The following is a 20788-nucleotide window of genomic DNA, read 5'->3' on the forward strand; positions in this document are numbered from 1 at the left end:
GTGACTGCACATAGAATAACACTAACACAAGCACTCCTGAGCCTTACCACCTTTTCTCCTAGTCACTCCACTTCACATGCTCATCTTTCCTTAGTTATTTTTCTCCCACGTTTACATTGCTGCCAGTAGAAGGAGACTTTTGAAGAGAGCAAAAAGATGGGGGTGGGTGGCTCCCATAAAAGCAAATACTTTATGGAAGAAGCAAAATTGTATCATGGAATTTTATTAAATTTTGCTACATAAATATATCATTTCTTTCTACACAAAGGGCTTCAAGATGAGTTTATATTTTTTCTAATATACATAAAATAAAACTGTTCAGCCATGTACTATGTAAAACCTGCACTTGTTTGCCGTATACAGACCACATGCTGAGAAATCCAGTTTGAGTAGACTCTGGATCAAAAATAACTTGAAAAAAACATTTATCTGTTGAAGAAAACCATTGTGTCGATGTATCAAGTTCAATAACAAAGAATAAAGTTATCACTTGAAAGCAAAATTCTTTTAATAAGCAGATTATTAATATTTGCCTCTGTGTTTTTTCTTTAGATTTTAGCCTTCATCCTAATAAGGAATATCCCTGGATATGCCCGTTCAGTTTACAGTTCATTTTTTGCTTGGTTTGGAAAAATTTCATTAGAGGTTGGTACATTAATATTTTGGTCTGTCTTACACAACCAATTGTTATATGCAGGTGTGTATGTGAATGAGTATATAGGTGTGTTAAGTCTGACTTTTTTTTTCAACCAAAGCTATGTTATTTATGAAATTATAGGGAAGAAATTTAGAACATCAACAGCAGTATTATAGAATGTAATGGCTAGACATTACATTATTTAAAGCCTTAATTAAATGGCTAGACATAGATGACTTTCAAATATTCTTTACATTGTTTTAAGCTTTCAAGTACAACAAGATGCTGAGATCAGAAGAGAAAAAAAATGAAATAGATATAAATGAAATTTGTAAATAGACATAAATCAAGTTGAGAGGATTTTGATTTGTTCTTCATAATTAAATATTATAGTACTGGAATTTAGTTTATTGATGCTTATAAAAAATTCACTCTTATGATTGGAAGTTTGGGGGAAATTTTTAAACTCTATTTTGTGTGCAATACCTAATATGAAATTATCTACAGAATCAGTTTAAAGTAGGCTATGAAATATATTCTGAGTATTCTGAGCTTTATTATTTGAAATAGAACATTTTAAAACAGAATTCATACTATAATCATAAAAGATACATTTTAGAGTTATAATATTTATTAAGTTGTCTTTAAAATGGGGAAAATTTCTCTGCGATTGGTATACACACACACACATATTCTTTTTCAGATTTTCTTCCCTTATAGGTTATTACAAAATATTTAGTATAGCTCCTTGTGCTATTTAGTAGGTCCTTGTTGGTTATCTATTTTCTATATAGTAGTGTGTTAATCCCAACCTCCTAATTTATCACTCCACCCCCTTTCCCCTTTGGTAACCATAAGTTTGTTTTCTATATCTGTTGAGTCTGTTTTGAAAATAAGTTCTTTTTTTTTTTTTTTTTTTTTTAAGATTCCACATAGTGATATATGATACTTGTCTTTGTCTGGCTTACTTCACTTAGTATAATAATCTCTAGGTCCATCCATGTTGCTGCATATGGCATTATTTCATCCTTTTTTATGACTAATATTCCACTATACACACACACACACACACACACACACACACTGCATCTCCTTATCCATTCACCTGTTGATGGACATTTAGGTTGCTTCCATGTCTTGGCTATTGTAAACAGTGCTGCAGTGAACTTTGGGGTGGCTGTATCTTCTCTGGTTTTCTGCAGATATAGGCTGAGGAGTGGGATTGCAGGATCATATGGACACTTGAAAAGAATGTGTAGTCTGGTTTTTTGGGATGTAATGTCCTGAAAATATCAATTAAGTCTAACTGTTCTATTGTATCACTTAGGATCTCTGTTGCCTTATTGATGTTTTGTCTCGAAGATCTGTCCATTGATATGCGTGGGGTGTTAAAGTCTCCTACTATTATTGTATTCCCTTTGATTTTTCCCTTTATGTCTGTTAATATTTGTTTTATGTATTTGAGTGCTCCTATATTGGGTGCATATATGTTGACAAGTGTAATATCCTCTCCTTGTATTGATTCTTTTATCATTATATGCTGTCCTTTATCTTTCTTTATGTCCTTTGTTTTAAAGCCTATTTTGTCTCATATGAGTATTGCGACCCCTGCTCTCCTCTCATTTCTGTTAGCATGAAATATCTTTTTCCATCCCCTCACTTTCAATCTATGAGTGTCCTTTGCCTTAGAGTGGGTCTCTTGTAGACAGCATATTGTAGGCTCTTCTTTTTTTATCCAGTCTGCCACTCTGTGTCTTGATTAGACCATTTAGTCCATTAACATTTAAGGTAATTATTGATAGATACATATTTATTGCCATTTTAAACTTTGCTTTCTTTTTGGTTTTATATTTCTTCTTTGTCCCTTTCTTTTTCTTTTTGTTTTTCCTTTTGTGGTTTGATGGTTTTCTTTTGTATTATACTTATGTTCTCTTCTTTTTGTTTTTTTCTGTGAATCTGTTGTATGTTTTTGATTTGCTATTGTCTTGTTTCTCAAGTATGTTAACCCCTTCCTGTATCTACTTGCTTTAGACAGGTAGTCATATGGGCTCAAACACATTTAAAAAAGTCTACATTTTCTTACTGTCCTCCACCATATTTTATGATTTTGATGTCCTCTTTTACATCTTCATGTTCATCCTTTTGCTGCTCATTGTGGTTATCATCGCTTTCTCAGAAATTTTTTATTTTTTTTTAATCTGTGTACAGGCTTATTTAAGAGATTGACTTTCCAATTTTGATTATTTCTTTCCTATAGATTCTTACTTTTCCATTTAGAGAAGACCTTTCAATATTTCCTTTAGGATAGGTATAGTATTGCTGTATTCTTTTAGTTTTTGCTTGTCTGAAAAATTCTTTATCTCTCCTTTTATTCTAAATGATGATCTTGCTGGGTAGAATATCCTAGGTTGCAGATTTTTCCCTTTCAGGACTTTCAGTATACCTTGCCACTCCCTTCTGGCCTGCAACATTTCTGCAGAGAAATCAGCTGATAGCCTTTTGGGTGTTCCCTTGTAATTAACTCTTTGTTTTTCTCTTACTGCCTTTAGAATCCTCTCTTATCTTTAACTTTTGCCGTTTTAATTATATGTCTTGGTGTAGGTCTGTTCGGGTTTATCTTGTTTGGTACTCTTTGTGCTTCCTGTACCTGGATATCTGCTTCCTTCTTTACATTTGGGAAATTTTCAGCCATAATTTCTGAAATTTTTCAGACTACATTCAATACAAATACCTTTTCAATCCCCTTTTCTCATTCTTCTCCTTCTGGGATCCCTGTTATGTGTGGATTGGCATGCTTTATATTATCCCATAGGTCTCTTATATTGCTTTCATTTTTTTTCATTTGGCTTTCTGTCTGCTATTCTAATTGGGTGATTTCCATTATTCTGTCTTCCAGATCCTTTATTCATTCTTCTGCATTATTCATTTTGCTCTTCATTGCCTTTAGCTCAGCTTTTGTCTCTGCAAATGAATTTTCTAATTTTTATTGGCTCCTTCTTTTGTTTTCTAATTCCTTTTTACAGTAATCTGCATTTCTGCTGATAGCCTTTCTTAATTCCTTCAGTATTTTCATTATCTCCTTTTTGAACTCAGTGTCTATTTAAACGAAGAGGTCTATTTTATTGCTTGTTCTTTCAGAGGAATTCTCTTGATCTTTTAATTGGGAGTGGTTCCTCTGCTTCTTCATTTTACTTATATTGCTCTATGAGTTTAGGAGAAACAATTATATGCTGTGGTCTTGGAGGGCTATTTTTATGTGGGAACATCCCTGTGTAGCCTGCATGGGTTTAATATTTTTTGATACAAGGGATCTTTTCAGTATGGATGCCTGCTATCTCTTTCCTCAGTGTTTGCTGGCTATTATCCCTTTGATAGGAGGTGTGACTGATGTTGTGGTGACCAGAGCCTGCACTGGATATTGAGTGGGCCTCTTCTTTGCTCTGTGGTTGCTACAGTCCTGTTTGGGACAAGGTCTACTCCCTAGTTGTTGGGAGTAGAAGCCCTCAGATCCTTTTCTGACCTGCATTCCTGAGCTACAGTGCAAGATAGTCAGGATTGGAGCACTCCCACTGGGAGAGGAGCCACTGAGTTTTCCTCCACGGCCACTGGAGCTATTCACCAGTGAATGTGCTCTGTTGTGTCACCTTTCACCTACTGTGCGGGCTCACAGAGTAAACTGTTGTTGGTGCTGCCCTTGGCCCCTCCTCAATGCTGGGAATACCAGCAATCAGCCCTGGTGTCCCACAGGTATTGTTTTCACAAGGCCACCAGTGCAGATTGACTGAAGTCAGGTCCCAGGACCACAGTACTAGGACATCTGAATCCACTGTGGGAGCTATGGAGGCAGTTCACACCCTGGCCCGGCCAAGCCCTCACACACACACATCCACAAAGCCCACAGCTGCTAAGGCCAGATACCTCCCAGCCACAGGGCACCTGTTTTCTGTTCAGATGTCCCACAGGCACTGAATTTACAAAGCCGGCGGCAGAGGTGTAAATCCATGGCTCACACAGCCATGGGGAGCGATTTCAGCCCTGCTTCCTGAGTTGCATGGCCCCTGGGGCTCAGCTGTGGTTTCAGCACCACCTCTGCATGTGGGCAACACAATGACATCTCCTTCCAGGGCCTGTCAAGGTGGTGGTTGGTGTGGGAGCCTGCCAAGGCAGCAGCGGCTGAGGCATGCTCTCCTGGAGGCCAATGAGGTGAGGCAGGGGCCAGCACATGAGCTGCTATGGTGGCCCCATCCTTCACGCACCACTTAACAATAGCCTTTTGTTTTTGTGGCAGGCCCAAGCATCTTCCTCGAACACCCACTACTGCAGCTGTTACCACACTCCAGCCCCTTCAGGCTGTCTCCGTGCAGCCAACCCCAGTCCTCTCCCCAGGTCTACCTCTTTGTAGCTTTGATTTGCATTTCTCTAATTGTGATGTTAAGCATCTCTTCATGTGCTTTTTGGCCATCTGTAAGTCTTCTTTGGAGAAACATCTGTTTAGATCTTCTTCCCATTTTTTCATTGGGTCATTTATGCTTTTTTTTTTTTATTGGAGTATATTTGACTTACAATGTTGTGTTAGTTTCAGGGGTACAGCAAAGTGAATCAGTTATACATATATATATATCCACTCTTTTTTAGACTCTTTTTCCATACAGGCCATTACAGAGTATTGAGTAGAGTTCCCTGTGCTATACAGTAGGTCCTTATCAGTTATCTATTTTATATATAGTAGTGTGTGTATGTCAATACCAATCTTCCAATTTATCCCCATGCCTCCCTTGCCCCTGGTAACTATAAGTTTGTTTTCTACATCTGTAACTCTGTTTTGTAGATTAAGTTCATTTGTACCCTTTTTTTTAGATTCCACATATAAGTGATATATGATATTTGTCTTTCTCTGTCTGACTTACTTCACTCTGTATGACAGTCTCTAGGTCCATCCATGTTGCAGCAAGTGGCATTATTTCATTCTTTTTCATGGCTGAGTAATATTCCATTGTATATATGTACCACATCTTCTTTATCCATTCCTCTGTTGATGGACATTTAGGTTGCTTCCATGTCCTGCCTGTTCTAAATCATGCTGCAGTGAAACTTGGGGTGTATGTATCTTTTTGAATTATGGTTTACTGCAGATATATGCCCAGGAGTGGGATTGCTGGATCATATGGTAGCCCTGCTTTTAGTTTTTTAAGGAACCTTCATACCGTTCTCCATAGTGGCTGTACCAGTTTACATTCCCACCAACAGTGTAGCAGGATTCCCTTTTCTCCACACCCTTTCCAAGCATTTATTGTTTATAGATTTTTTGATGATGGTCATTCTGACAATTGTGAGGTGATACCTCATTGTAGTTTTGATTTCCATTTCTTTAATAATGAATGATGTTGAGCATATTTTCGTGTGCTTTGTGTAGCCATCTGTATGTCTTTTTTGGAGAAATGTGTATTTAGATCTTCTGCCCATTTTTTGATTGGATTGTTTGTTTTTTTGATATTGAGCTCCATGAGCTGTTTGTATATTTTGGAGATTAATCCCTTATTGGTTGCTTCATTTGCAAATATTTTCTCCCATTCTGTCACGTTGTCTTTTTATTTTGTTTATGGTTTCCTTTGCTGTGCAAAAGCTTTTAAGTTTCATTAGGTCCCATTTGTTTATTTTTGTTTTTATTTTCATTACTCTAGGAGGTAGGTCAAAAAAGATCTTGCTGCAATTTATGTCAAAGAGTGTTCTCCCTATTTTTTCCTCTAAGAGTTTTATAGTATCTGGTCTTATATTTTGGTCTTTAATCCATTTTGAGTTTATTTTTGTGTATGGTGTCAGGGAGTATTCTAATTTCCTTCTTTTACATGTAGCCGTTCAGTTTTCCCAGCACCACTTATTGAAGAGGCTCTCTTTTCTCCATTGTATATTCTTGCCTCCTTTGTCATAGGTTAGGTAACCATAGGTACGTGGGTTTATCTCTGGACTGTCGATCCTGTTCCATTGATCTATATTTCTATTTTTGTGCCCCTATCATACTGTTTTTTTTTATGGGACCTTTTTTTTTTTTTTTGGCTGCAATGTGCCTTTGTTGCTGCACATGGGCTTTCTCTAGTTGTGGCGAGCAGGGGCCACTCTTTGTTGCGGTGCGTTGGCTTCTTGTTGCAGTGTCTTCTCTTGTTGGCGGAGCACAGGCTCTAGGCGCACGGGCTTCAATAGTTGTGGCACAGAGGCTCAGTAGTTGTGGCGCACAGGCTTAGTTGTCCGCAGCATGTGGGATCTTCCTGGACCAGGGCTCAAACCCCTGTCCCCTGCATTGGCAGGCAGAGTCTTAACCACTGTGCCACCAGGGAAGCCCTATCATACTGTTTTGATTACTGTAGCTTTGTAGTATACTCTGAAGTCACAGTGCTTGATTCCTCCAGTTCCATTTTTCTTTTTCAAGATTGCTTTCGCTATTTGGGTTCTTTTGTGTTTCCATACAAATTGTAAAATTTGTTCTAATTCTGTGAAAAATGCCATTGGTAATTTGACAGGGATTGCATTGAATCTGTAGATTGCTTTGGGTAGTATAGTCATTTTCACAATATCTGTTCTTCCAATCCAAGAATATGGTATATCTCTCCATCTGTTTGTGTCATCTTTGATTTCTTTCATTAGTATCTTAGAGTTTTCAAAGTACAGCTCTTTTACCTCCTTGGGTAGGTTTATTTCTAGATATTTAATTCTTTTTGATGCAATGGTAAATGGGATTGTTTCCTTGATTTCTCTTTATGATCTTTCATTGTTAGTGTATAGGAATGCAAGAGATTTCTGTGTATTAATTTTGCATCCTGCAACTTTACCAGATTTATTGATGAGCTCTAGTAGTTTTCTGGTGGCATCTTTAGGTTTTTCTATGTATAGTATCATGTCATCTGCCAAGAGTGGCAGTTTTTCTTCTTTTCCAATTTGCATTCCTTTTATTTCTTTTTCTTCTCTGATTGCCATGGCTAGGACTTCCAAAACTATGTTGAGTAATAGTGGTGAGTGTGGACATCCTTGTCTTATTCCTGATCTTAGAGGAAATTCTTTCACTTTTTCACCATTGAGAATGATGTTTGCTTTGGGTTTGTCATATATGGCCTTTATTATGTTGAGGTAGGTTCCCTCTATGCTGACTTTTTGTAGAGTTTTTAATCATAAATCAGTGTTAAATTTTGTCAGAAGCTTTTTCTGCATCTATTGAGATGATCATATGGTTTTTATTCCTAAGTTTGTTGATGTGGTGTATCACACTGATTTGCAGATATTGAAAAGTCTTTGCATCCCTGGGATAAAGCCCATTTGATCTTGATGTATGATCCTTTTAACGTGTTGTTGCATTCTTTTTGCTAGTATTTTGTTGAGGATTTTTGTGTCTACGTTCATCAGTGATATTGGCCTGTAATTTTCTCTTTTTATGATATCTTTTTCTGTTTTGGTATCAGGGTGATGGTGGCCTCATAGAATGAGCTTGGGAGTGTACCTTCCTCTGTGATTTTTTGGAAGAGTTTTAGAAGGATAGATATTAAGTCTTCTCTAAATGTTTGCTAGAATTCTGTGAAGCCATCTGGTCCTGGACTTCTGTTTGTTGGAAGATTTTTAATCACAGTTACATTTTCAGTGCTTGTGATTGGTCTGTTCATATTTTCTATTTCTTCCTGGTTCAGTGTTGGAAGGTTGTACCTTTCTAATAATTTTTCCATTTGTTCTAGGTTGTCCATTTTATTGACGTATAGTTGCTTTTAGTAGTCTCTTATGAACCTTTGTATTTCTGTGGTGTCTGTTGTCATTTCTCCTTTTTCATTTCCAATTTTATTGATTTGAGTACTCTCCCGTTTTTTCTTGATGAGTCTGGCTAAAAGTTTATCAATTTTGTTTATCTTCTCAAAGAACCAGCTTTTACTTTCATTGATTTTTGATATTTTTTTCTTTGTCTCTATTTCATTTATTTCTTCTCTGATCTTTATGATTTCTTTCCTTCTACTAACTTTGGGTTTTGTTTGTTCTTCTTTCTCTAATTGCTTTAGGTGTAAGTTTAGGTTGTTTGAGATTTTTCTTGATTCTTGAGATAAGACTGTATTGCTGTTAACATCCCTCTTAGAACTGCTGCATCCCATAGGTTTTGGATCGTCTTGTTTCCATTCTCATTTGTCTTTAGATATTTTTTGATTTCCTCTTTGGTTTCTTCAGTGATCCATTGGTTATTTAGTAACGCTCTTTAGCCTCCATGTGTTCGTGTTTTTTACAGTATTTTTCCTATAGTTGATTCTAATTTCATAGTGTTGTGGTCAGAAAAGGTGCTTGATATGACTTCAGTTTTCTTAAGTTTACCAAGGCTTGATTTGTGACCCAATATATGATCTATCTTGGAGAATGTTCCATGAGCACTTGAGAAGGAAGTGTATTCTGCTGTTTTCAGATGGAATATTCTATAAGTATCAATTATATTTATCTGGTCTAATGTGTCATTTAAGGTTCGTGTTTCCTTATTTTTCTGTTTGGATAATCTGTCCATTGGTGTAAGTGGGGTGTTAAAATCCCCCATTATTATTGTGTTACTGTCGTTTTCCCCTTTTATGGCTGAGCATCTGCCTTACATATGGAAGGGTCCTATATTGGGTACATATATATTTAGAATTGTTCTATCTTCTTGACTTGATCCCTTGATCATTATGTAGTGTCCTTCCTTGTCTCTTGTAACTGTCTTTAAAGTCTACTTTGATATGAGTATTGCTACTTACTTTCAGTCTGTATGTGTCCTTACATCTGAAGTGTGGGTCTCTTGTAGATAGCATATATATGGGTCTTGTTTTTGTATGCATTCCACCACTCTGTGTCTTTTGGTTGGCGCATTTAATCCATTTACATTTAAGGTAATTATTGATATTGATATGTACATTCCTATTTCCATTTTCTTAATTGTTTTGGCTTTGTTTTTATTGGTCTTTTCTCTTCCCTTCCTCATTTTTTCTCTTATGTTTCCTGCCTTGAGAAGATCCTTTAGCATTTGTTGTAAAGCTGGTCTGGTGATGCTGAATTCTCTTAGCTTTTGCCTGTCTGTAAAGCTTTCAATTTCTCTGTCAAAACTGAATGAGGGCCTTGCTATGTAGAGTATTCTTGGTTGTAGGTTTTCCCCTTTCATCATGTTAAATATATCATGCCACTCCCTTCTGAACTGCAGTTTCTGCCGAAAAATCAGCTGATAACCTTATAGGAATGAACTTGTATATTATTTATTGCTTTTCCTTTGTTGCTTTTAATATTTTTTCTTTGTATTTAATATTTGTTAGTTTGATTAATATTTGTCTTGGAGTGTACCCCCTTGGGTTTATCCTGTATGGGACTCTGCACTTCCTGGACTTGGGTGACTGTTTCCTTTCCCATGTTAGAGAAGTCATCCTTTGTTTTTTGATACTGAGCTGTATGAGCTGGCTGTATATTTTGGAGATTAATCCCTTGTCAGTCACATTGTTTGCAAATATTTTCTCCAATTCTACAGGTTGTCTTTTCATTTGGTGTATGATTTCCTTTGCTGTGCAAAAGCATCTATTTAATTCAGTCCCATTTGTTTATTTTTATTTCCATTACTCTAGGAGACAGATCCAAAAAGATCTTGCTGTGATATATGTCACACAGTGTCCTGCCTATGTTTTCCACTAAGAGTTTTATAGTATACGCTCTTAATTTAGGTCTTTAATCCATTTTGGGTTTGTTTTTGTACATAATGTTAGAGAATGCTTTAATTTCATTCTTCTACATGTAGCTGTCCAGTTTTCCCAGCACCACTTATTGAAGAGACTGTCTTCTCCATTGTATATTCTTGCCTCCTTTGTTGTAGATTAATTTACCATAGGTGTGTGGGTTTATTTCTGGGATTTTTATCCTGTTCCATTGATCTATATTTCTGTTTTTGTGCCAGTACTATACTGTTTTGATGACTGTAGCATTGTAGTATAGTCTGAAGTCAGGGATCCTGATTCCTCCAGCTCCATTTTCTTTCTCAAGATTGCTTTGGCTATTCGGGGTCCTTTGTGTTTCCATACAGATTTTAACATTTTTTTGTCCTAGATCTGCAAAAACTGCCATTGGTAACTTGATAGGTATTGCATCAAATCTGTAGATTACCTTGGATAGTATAGGCATTTTAACAGTATTGATTCTTCTAATCCAAGAACACAGTATATCTTTCTGTGTGTGTCATCTTCGATTTCTTTCATCAGCATCTTATAGTTTTCAAAATACAGATGTTTTGCCTCCCTAGGTTGGTTTATTCCTAGGTATTTTATTCTTATTGTTGCAGTAGTAAATGGGATAGTTTCCTTAATTTTTCTTTCTGATCTTTTGTTGTTAGAGCATAGGAATGGAAGAGATTTCTGTGTATTAATTTTGTATCCTGCAACTTTACTGAATTCATGGATGAGCTCTAGTAGTTTTCTGGTAGCAACTTTAGGATTTTCTATGTATACTATCATGTTCTCTCCAAACAGGGACAGCTGTACTTCTTCTTTACCAATTTGGATCCCTTTATTTCTTTTTCTTCTCATTGCCATGGCTAGAACGTCCAAAACTGTGTTGAATAAAAGTGCTGATAGTGGACATCCTTTTCATGTTTCTGATCTTACAGGAAATGCTTTCAGCTTTTCACCTTTGCAAATTATGTTAGCTGTGGGTTTGTCATGTAAGGCCTTTATTATGTTGAGGTAGATTTCCTCTATGCCCCCTTTCTGGAGAGTTTTTAATCATAAATGGAAAGTGAATTTTATCAAAAGCTGTTTCTGCACCTATTGAGATGTGATCATATGTTTTTTATTTTTCAATTTGTTAATGTGGTGTATCACACTGATTGATTTACGGATATCAAAGACTCCTTGCCTCCCTGAGATAAATCCCAACCTGATCATGATTCTGTGATCCTTTTAATGTATTGTTGGATTTGATTCGGTAGTATTTTGTTGAGTATTTTTTTATCTTTGTTCATCACTTATGTTGGCCTGTAATTTTCTTTTTTGTGGTATCTTTGTCTGGTCTTGGTATCAGGGTGATGGTAGCCTCATAGAATGAGTTTGGAAGTGTTCCTTCCTCTGCAATTTTTTGGAATAGTTTCAGAAGGATAGGTATTAACTCTTCTCTAAATGTTTGCTAGAATTCTGTGAAGCCATCTGGTCCTGAACTTTCATTTGTTGAGAGTTTTTAAATCACAGTTTCAATTTCATTGTCTGTGATTGGTCTGTTCATATTTTCCATTTCTTCCTGGTTCAGTTTGAGGAAATTGTACCTTTCTAAGGATTTGTCCATTTCTTCTAGATGGTCCATTTTATTGGCATATAGTTATTTGTAATAGTCTCTTCTGATCTTTTGTATTTGTGATGTCTGTGATTGTAACTTCTCTTTTCTCATTTCTAATTTTATTAATTTGAGCCCTCTCCCTTTTTTCTTGATGAGTCTAGCTAAAGGTTTATCAATTTTTAAAATCTTTTTAAAGAACCAGCTTTTAGTTTTGTTGATTTTTTCTATCATTTTCTTCATCTCTATTTCATTTATTTCTGCTCTGATCTTTATGATTTCTTTCTTCTAACTTTGGGTTTTGTTTTGTCCTTCTCTAGTTGCTTCAAGTGTAAAGTTATGTTGTTTGAGATTTTTGTTCCCTGAGGTAAGATTGTATTCCTATAAACTTCCCTCTTAGAACTGCTTTGTCTGCCTCCTATAGGTTTTGGATTGTTGTGTTTTCATTTTTCATTTGCCTCTAGGTATTTATTTCCTCTTTGATTTATTCAGTGATCCGTTGGCTGTTTAGTACCATATTGTTTAGCCTCCACATGTTTGTGTTTTTTACAGCTTTTTTCCTGTAATTGATTTCTAATCTCATAGTGTTGTGGTCAGGAAAGATGCTTGATATGATTTCAGTTTTCGTAAATTTACCCAGGCTTGCTTTGTGGTGCAGCATGTGATCTATGCTCGAAAATGTTCCATGTGTACTTGAAAAGAATGTGTATTCTACTGCTCTTTCAATTGGACCACCCTATAAAAAGCATTTAAATCCTTCTGGGCTAATGTGTCATTTAAGGCCTGTGTTTCCTTATTGATTTTCTGTCTGGATGATCTGTCCATTGATGTAAGTGGGGTGTTAAAGTCTCCCACTATTATTGTGTTACTGTCAATTTCTCCTTTTATGTCTGTTAACTTTTGCCTTGTATATTGAGGTGCTCCTGTGTTGGGTGCATATGTATTTACAGTTGTTCTGTCTTCTTCTTGGATTGATCCCTTGATCATTCTGTAGTGTCCTTCTTTGTCTCTTGTAACAGTCTTTATTTTAAAATCTGTTTTGTCTGATATGAGTATTGCTGATTCTCATTTGTATGGAATACCTTTTTCCATCCCCTCACTTTCAGTTGTATGTGTCTATAGGTCTGACACATATGGGTCTCTTGTAGACAGCATATATACTGGTCTTGTGTTTGCATCCATTCAGCCAGTCTATGTCTTTGGAGCAATTATTCTGCTTAGATTTAAGGTAGTTATCAGTATGTATGTCCTTATTGCCATTATGTTTGTTGTTTTGGATTTGTTTTTGTAGGTCTTTTTTCTTCCTTTCCTCATTTTTTCTCTTGTGATTTGATGACTATTTTTACAGTGTTATGTTTGGATTTCTTTTTCTTATTTGTGTGTATATCTATTATGGCTTTTTGGTTTGTGGTTACCATGAGGTTTTGTGGTTACCATGAGGTTTTGATATATCTGTCTATACATAATTGTTTTAAGTTTCTTATATCATAATATCAAATGCATTTCAAATATCCTGCATTACTTTCCTGTAGTTTCCTCCTCTCACAGTTACTGGTTTAGATATCATGTTCATGTATACATGATTTCCTGTGTTTCCCGTATGTTTGCCTTTACTGCTGACCTTTCCCATTTCATAATGTTCTTGTTTTAGTTGTGGCCTTTTCTGCCTAGAGAAGTTCCTTTCGCATTTGTTGAAAAGCCAGTTTGATGGTGCTGAATTCTTTTAGTTTTGCTTGTTTGTAGAGCTTTTGATTTCTCCATCTAATTTGAACGAGGGCCTTGCTCAGTAGAGTATTTTTCATTGTAGGTTTTTCCCTTTCATCACTTTGTATTGTGCCACTCCCTTCTGGCTTACAGAGTTTCTGCTGAAAAATCAGCTGATACTCCTGTGGGGATTCCCTTGTATGTTATTTGTTGCTTTTTCCTTTTTTTTTTTTTCATTATCTTTAATTTTTGTCAATTTGATTACTGTTATCTCAGCATGTTCCTCCTTGGGTTAATCCTGTCTGGGTCTGTGAATTTCCTGGACTTGGGTGACTGTTTCCTTTCCCACGTTTGGGAAGTTTTCAGCTATTATCTCTTCAAGTATTATCTCAGGTTCTTTCTCTCCCTCTTCTCCTTCTGGAACCCCTCTAATGCAAATGTTGGTGTGTCTGACATTGTCCCAGAGGTTTCTTAAACTGTACTCATTTTATTCTTTCTTTATTTTGTTCCATGGCATTGATTTCCACCACTCTGTCTTCCAGCTCACTGATTCATTCCTCTGCCTCATTTATTCTACTATTGATTCCTTCTAGTGTATTTTTCATTGCAGTTATTGTATTCTTTGATTCTGTTTGGTTGTTCTTTATACTTTCTTTTTGCTAAAAACTTCTTGTAACTTCTCACTCTGTACATCATTCTTTTCCCAAGTTCTTGGATCGTCTTTACCATTATTACTCTGAACTCTTTGTTGTGTAGATTGGTTATTGCTACTTCACTTAGTTGTTATTCTGGGGTTTTTATCTTGTTCCTTCATCTGGAACATATTCCTTTGCCATCTCATTTTAATTTTCTATTTGTGTTTTTAAATATGTTGTAGTTTAGTTATGTTTCTTGACCTTGGAGAAGTGGCCCTCTATAGGGGATGTCCTGTATGTCCCAGCAGTACACTCCCCTCTTGTCACGCAAGGGCCAGGGACCAGCTGGTCGCAGGGTAGTTCTGACCTGTTTTTGGACTCAGTTCCACAGGCTGCTGCGTCATAGTTTTCTTGCTTCTGGTGTCTCCCCTCTGGTGGGTTAGTCCAGTCTAGACACTTGTGCAGGCTTCCTGCGGGGGCGGCAGAGCCAGTGCCTTCCCTTGGTGGGTGAAGCCGGGTCTTGGCCCTCTTGTGGGCAGGGCCATGTCAAGGGGTGTGTCTAGAGGTGGCTATGGGCTCAAGAAGTCTTTAGGCAGCCTGGCTGCTGGTGGGTGGGGCTGTGTTCCTGCCCTTTTGGTTTGGGGCCTGAAGTGTCCCAGCCCTGGAGTTTATAGGCAGTTAGGTGCGACCAGGTCTCAGTCAAAGGATGCAAGGTGTCTGCCTCTAGCCAGAGTTCATGTAGGTCCCTACTATGCCTGCCACCAGCTTTTATGATCCCAGAGAGAGCCTCCAAGCCACCCCCCCTCCCCAGCAAGACCAGCAGGTAATTCTGGACCCAGGCTCCTGTGGAGTCTCTGCTTTTGCCCTGGGTCCTGGTGTGCGCCCTCCAAGAGTGAAGTCTCTGTTTCCCCCAATCCTGTGGAGCTCCTGCAGTTGAGCCCCACTGGCCTTCAAAGTCAATTGCTGTGGGTGCTCCTCCTCCCGATGCTGAACCCCTAGGCATGGTGTGGAGCTCAGAGCTCTCCCTCCTGTGGGAAAACTTCTGTGATATAATTATTCTCCAGTTTGTGGTTCTCCCACCCAGGTGGTATGGGATTTGATTATACCATGAGAGCACCCCTCCTATCTCATGGTTTCTTCTTTATGTCTTTGGATATAGAATATCTTTTTTTGGAAGATTCCAGTCTTTTTTTTAATTGATAGTTGTTCAGCAGTTAGTTGTGATTTTGATGTTCTCCTGAGAGCAAGGTCCTTCTGCTCTGCCATCTTGTTTCTGAATGTCCTATTTTTTAAGTCTCCCTTAAAAGAGAGGTTGTATAAAATTTAGCATAGCATTCTTCATCATGTTGATATTTGTTGAAGTAGCTTAAGCATTTTCCTAATCTTTTTTTGAAGCAATGTGATGGAAGAACCACATTTGTAATCCCAATCAAAAGTAGTAATTGTGTCCTAATATGTATACTCACATAGAAGTTGAAATACACTTTTGAAACATTCACATGCAATTCAAGACATTTGTCTGGTGCAGAACAAACACGAGGATGAGGACATCTTAAAAAACGTGCCATTTCCCACTCATATATACATATACATAAGTATATTCACAAATATACATATGCAGTACAGACGTGTATACACACACAGAGTAATTCTTTATTTGGAGTCTGACTACAAAAGTCCATATATCATTGCATGATATAGAAGACAGCTGACAAATGTTTTTAAAGTTAGAAGGTTCCTGTGGTTCATTTCTTGGGGACTTTGAATCAGTGCTTCAGCAATTAGGAGTTCTGGACACTAGACTGCAATAGACTTTTCAAGGCCAACAGTGAAACATAATTAAATGGTTTTGGAAAAGCCTTCTGACATAATTATGCTATCATATGTTTAAATTAGGAAAATTTGTAATACATTCATGGACCCTCTGAACATATCTAACTTGACATATTTTTCCTTTCAGCTATTTATTTGCCAGTATCACATATGGCTGGCAGCAGACACAAGGGGTATCTTGGTACTTATACCTGGAAACCCTATGCTCAACATCATTGTCAGCACTTTCATATTTGTTTGTGTGGCACATGAAATTTCTCAGATCACTAATGATCTTGCACAGATTATTATTCCTAAAGATAACTCATCTCTGTTGAAAAGATTGGCATGTATAGCTGCATTTTTTTGTGGACTCCTCATCTTATCATCTGTTCAAGATAAATAAAGACATTAGGATACTAAAACCTTAAACTCTTCAGATTAACTTTGTGTCTACCTGGAGGAGAACAGCATCTATCTGAAGATACAAATGTATATGTAAATAAAAATGTGTGTGACAGGATAGCTAAGTGACGTCTGTTCAACATGTGTGATTGTATATTTTGGAAATGTACATATATATGATGTGAAATATTGAAGAAAATCGATGAAGCAGAGTGCATTGTATAGGACTGCACGTGAAAAGTCTTTTCTACTGGATCTGTATTTCCTTTTATAAGTGATTTTAAGTTAACACATGAAGGCAGGGAAATAATTACCTTTCCAGTAAAAAAATACAGATAATTAGCTTAGTGACAACACTGAGTGTTTTGATATTTACTAAATTTGTGGTAATAAAATTGTATGCAACTATATTCATCATGGAACTTCCTATTTCGTTGAAAACTTTCTTACTCAAGAAAGACTGCAGTATTGTTTTCTTATATGTGCAATGATGTGGAATGACAAACAGTATGTCTTCTGTGTTCATGTTCTGATTATTATGTTTCCTGACATGAGTTTTCTTCCTAACTATGGTTTTCAGGTGTATAAGCCTAAAATCTTTGTACACTTTGTCTCAAAGTTGTTCTAGGCTCCATGACAGGGTTTTGTCATTGATACTATTGTAGCTTTTTATAAAAAGGCCAAATTTTCTTTCTAGTCCAAACATTCACCTGTTTCCTTTCTTTAAGCTATACCAGTGTAATACCAGTTACCCTGTGGATCCATTGAATATGCTTTCCCCCGTCTAATTAATTTTGTATATTATTTCCAATGTTTGGAAGCTCTTTATAACCTTTTTGGTATTTCCTATTACTCCCTCCTATTTTTTAAAAAATATTTATCAATATAAACTTGTGCAGTGTAGTAAAGATTCAAGTTATGTTTGAGATGTATAACCATAAGTAGAATTTTAAGTAAACCGGTGACCTTGGGCAATGTATGTTTTTGGTTTTGTTACAAGCTGTTAGAGGTATAAATTTATTTATCTGTTGTACAGATTTGATTATAAATTGTAATGTTTGAAAGATTGCACTTGTTTGCTGTTACTGTGTATGGGGTAAAATATTTTTTGTTCATGGTATATGAAAATATGGAGTAATTTAAACAGTAAATAAACATTCTGTGGATGCTTATTTTTGTACTGTAAAGTATCAATTAAACTGTTTTTTTTAAAAGCTGGATCCATTAATGATTGGTTCAAATGTCTAATTCATTTCCTCAGCTTAAATTTACTTTTTCAATCTCTTAGCATATATGGGTAAGTCACTGTGTTAGTTAAAGAATAATTTAGTTAGTGCTTCAGAGGGTAATCTGCCTTTCTGCCCATGAGTTAAAACATTGTTTTATTAGTAATGTTACTTAAAGATTTTTAAAATTTATTTCTTTAGCACTGGATTTATGTGCTAGTGATATATTTCCATTAATTGAGGAATATTTCTCAAACAGATGTGTGGTCTTTCTTTTTCTTCTCTTCTTCTGCCCTTACTTAATCTTTTGACATTTCCCAGATAGACAATTGTAATGATTCATTGCTCTGCCTCCTAGACTGCAGGCTTATAAGTATAGTATAGTTATAAATCAAAAACTTCCAAGTACTGTGATCACATTATTCTTGCTGGTGTGGTTTGCCAATGAGTAGAGTGCATTTTAATTTAGCTTGTAAGTTTTATCATCTGAGAAAGATTCCTCCTGATGAAACAATTGAAAACGAAAGATGACCATTATTTGTTTTTTAGAAGTACTTATGTCTTCTAGTAGTGATAGCCAAGCCAAGTGAAACGTTTTTTCCTAAAACTTGGAACTGGTAAGCCCTATTTCTTTATCATGTGTTCTCATTTAATTTATATGTATAAAATAAAACAGTGGCACATAAAAATTAAAATATGCAATTGTCATTAAAATACATTCTATTTATATTTGATTTGCTTAATGAGTCTTTATGGATAAGAGGTTATTGTGGTATAACTTACCACAATGATAGCATCTATGGTATGTTTTAATATTTTTTCTGCATTGACTCACATAGTGATTATTTGCATTAATCATACCATTCTTCAGAAAAAAGATGTTTAACAGAATATTTAGACATGCTAAAATTTAGATAAAACCACAGGTTCTCTAAAACTCATATTTTCTATAATATAAATCATGTTGAAAAATCTATCATCTGGCCCCAAAAGGTACTTGCTTGACTCAGTCTAATCCCAACCTTTCCTGTTTCCCTTGTCAAACCATCCCATTTTTATGGATAGCCAATATAGCATTAAAAATCCAGAGCCTTCATCTAAAACCATTCTCTCTACCTATGAACTGGATCCTATTATTTGTTTTAGGTGCTGGTATAAGATAACATTTATATCCTACCATTCCACTGTAAGATAAGTTGACCAGTTAAAATTTTAAAGATGGGTGAATATTATTTTAAATGTTAGCATAGGAAGCTTTTAAGCTTGGTAAAATTTTAAAAATTGAGTCTGTGTTTGATTATGTATATTTTTTGCTAGCTTGTAAAAATATGTATATAAACTATTAAACCTAAACAAATCATAGGACCTAGTGCAGAACCTTCATAAAACAGACTCAATAAAAACAGTTTGTCAAAGAACATGCAATTTATATGAGAATGCCTCTCCCCCTTTAGTGATAAGAGGGAGAGGGACAATCTAGTAAACTTGAGAGCCAACTTGGAATTTTTATGTTGAACAGTATTAAATCGCTAATACGCTATCATTTTGACCTACAAAAATGGCAGTTTCATAGGGCTCAACCTAACAGCTTCCCTTGATTAAAACATCAACAACAACTTGGGTAGTTTCCTGCAGAATTGATCTTGACAACTTCAAAAATTCTAAATATTAAGATACTCATGCTTGAAAAGCACGTTTAAATCTGTATTGTTCCTTTAATGAAATCCCTCCTAGCATCTTATATTATATGAATTAGAATTATAAAACTTCTGTAAAAGTTAGATCTATAAGGTAGTATAAATGAAGACTATTTTCCAAAAGTAGAGTTGAATATATTATGAGCTATAATACATCTAACAGATTAAGAAATAAGACAAATTTCTGTGATTAAAAAACTTCCAACAAACAAAAGTCCAGGACCAGATGGCCTCACAGGCGAATTCTAGTAAACATTTAGAGAAGAGTTAACACATATCCTGAAACTTCCTGGAAATTGCAGGGGAAGGAACACTCCCAAGCTCATTCTACGAGGCCACCTTCACCCTGATACCAAACCCAGACAAACACACCACAAAAAAAAATTACGGGCCAGTATCACTGATGAACATAGAAACAAAAATCCTCAACAAAATACTAGCAAACCGAATCCAAGAACATAGTAAAGGGATCATAAACCAGGATCAAGTAGGATTTACCCCAAGCATGCAAGGATTCTTCAGTATATGCAAATCGATGTGATACACCACATTAACAAATTGAAGAATAAAAGCCATATGATCATCTCAATATATGCAGAAAAAGCTTTTGAGAAAATTCAACACCCATTTGAGAAAAATTCTCCAGAAAGTGGGCATGAAGGGAACCTACCTCAACATAATAAAGGCCATATATGACAAACCCACAGCTAACATTTGCAAAGGTGAAAAGCTGAACGCATTCCCTCTAAGATCAGGAACAAGACAAGGATGTTCACTCTTGTCACTTTTATTCAACATAGTTCTAGAAATTCTAGCCACGGCAATCGGAGAAGAAGAAACAAAAGGGATCCAAATTTAAAAAGAAGTAAAACTGTCACTGTTTGCAGATGACGATGCTGTACACAATTATTTACAAAATACTTTTTAAAATACCATTCCAAAGCATAAAAAGGGGGTAGATCAACATTTTAAAAGGAAATGTATGCTTACCTAGAAGTGTTTGTCATGTGCAGGCAAAATCTTCATCCTTAAAAGTAACTTATATTTTTAAATTCAGCTGATTGTACTAGCATTTACTTCACTAATATTTGGTGGTCCTATTATATAGAAGACATTTGAGAGAATTTTTTTAATAATGAAAATCACTTAAAAGGATCATAAAACTTAACAAAATTTTTTTAATTCTATAGCTACCACAGATGGATTATTTAATTCTTTTAATCTCCACTTCCAAAATAATAAACTAGAATTTAGCGGATGGTAAAAGTTATCCATGTTTATGTCTTTTTAATATGCATTCCAGCCAGACCAATCTTACTGTTCCCCAAATATACTATTCCTTTGTTCCCACTCTTCATCTACCTAGATCCAACTTCTTTAACATAG

At 35.9% G+C, this 20788-nt stretch overlaps 1 protein-coding gene across 2 annotated transcripts in view; it reads left to right on the plus strand.

Annotated features, from left to right (window-relative positions):
• The window catches only part of CASD1 (CAS1 domain containing 1), a 68715-nt gene extending 51022 nt beyond the window's left edge, over positions 1 to 17693 (plus strand). For both annotated transcript variants that reach the window (XM_059074257.2, XM_067042509.1), the window contains 2 exons: positions 553 to 645; positions 16223 to 17693. In XM_059074257.2, the coding sequence (XP_058930240.1) occupies positions 553 to 645; positions 16223 to 16480 (351 nt within the window). In that variant the 3' untranslated portion in view covers positions 16481 to 17693. The remainder of the gene's footprint in view (positions 1 to 552; positions 646 to 16222) is intronic.
• The last annotated feature ends 3095 nt before the right edge of the window (positions 17694 to 20788 follow it).

Source organism: Kogia breviceps, chromosome 9 (assembly GCF_026419965.1).
Source record: "Kogia breviceps isolate mKogBre1 chromosome 9, mKogBre1 haplotype 1, whole genome shotgun sequence".
NCBI lineage: Eukaryota > Metazoa > Chordata > Mammalia > Artiodactyla > Physeteridae > Kogia > Kogia breviceps.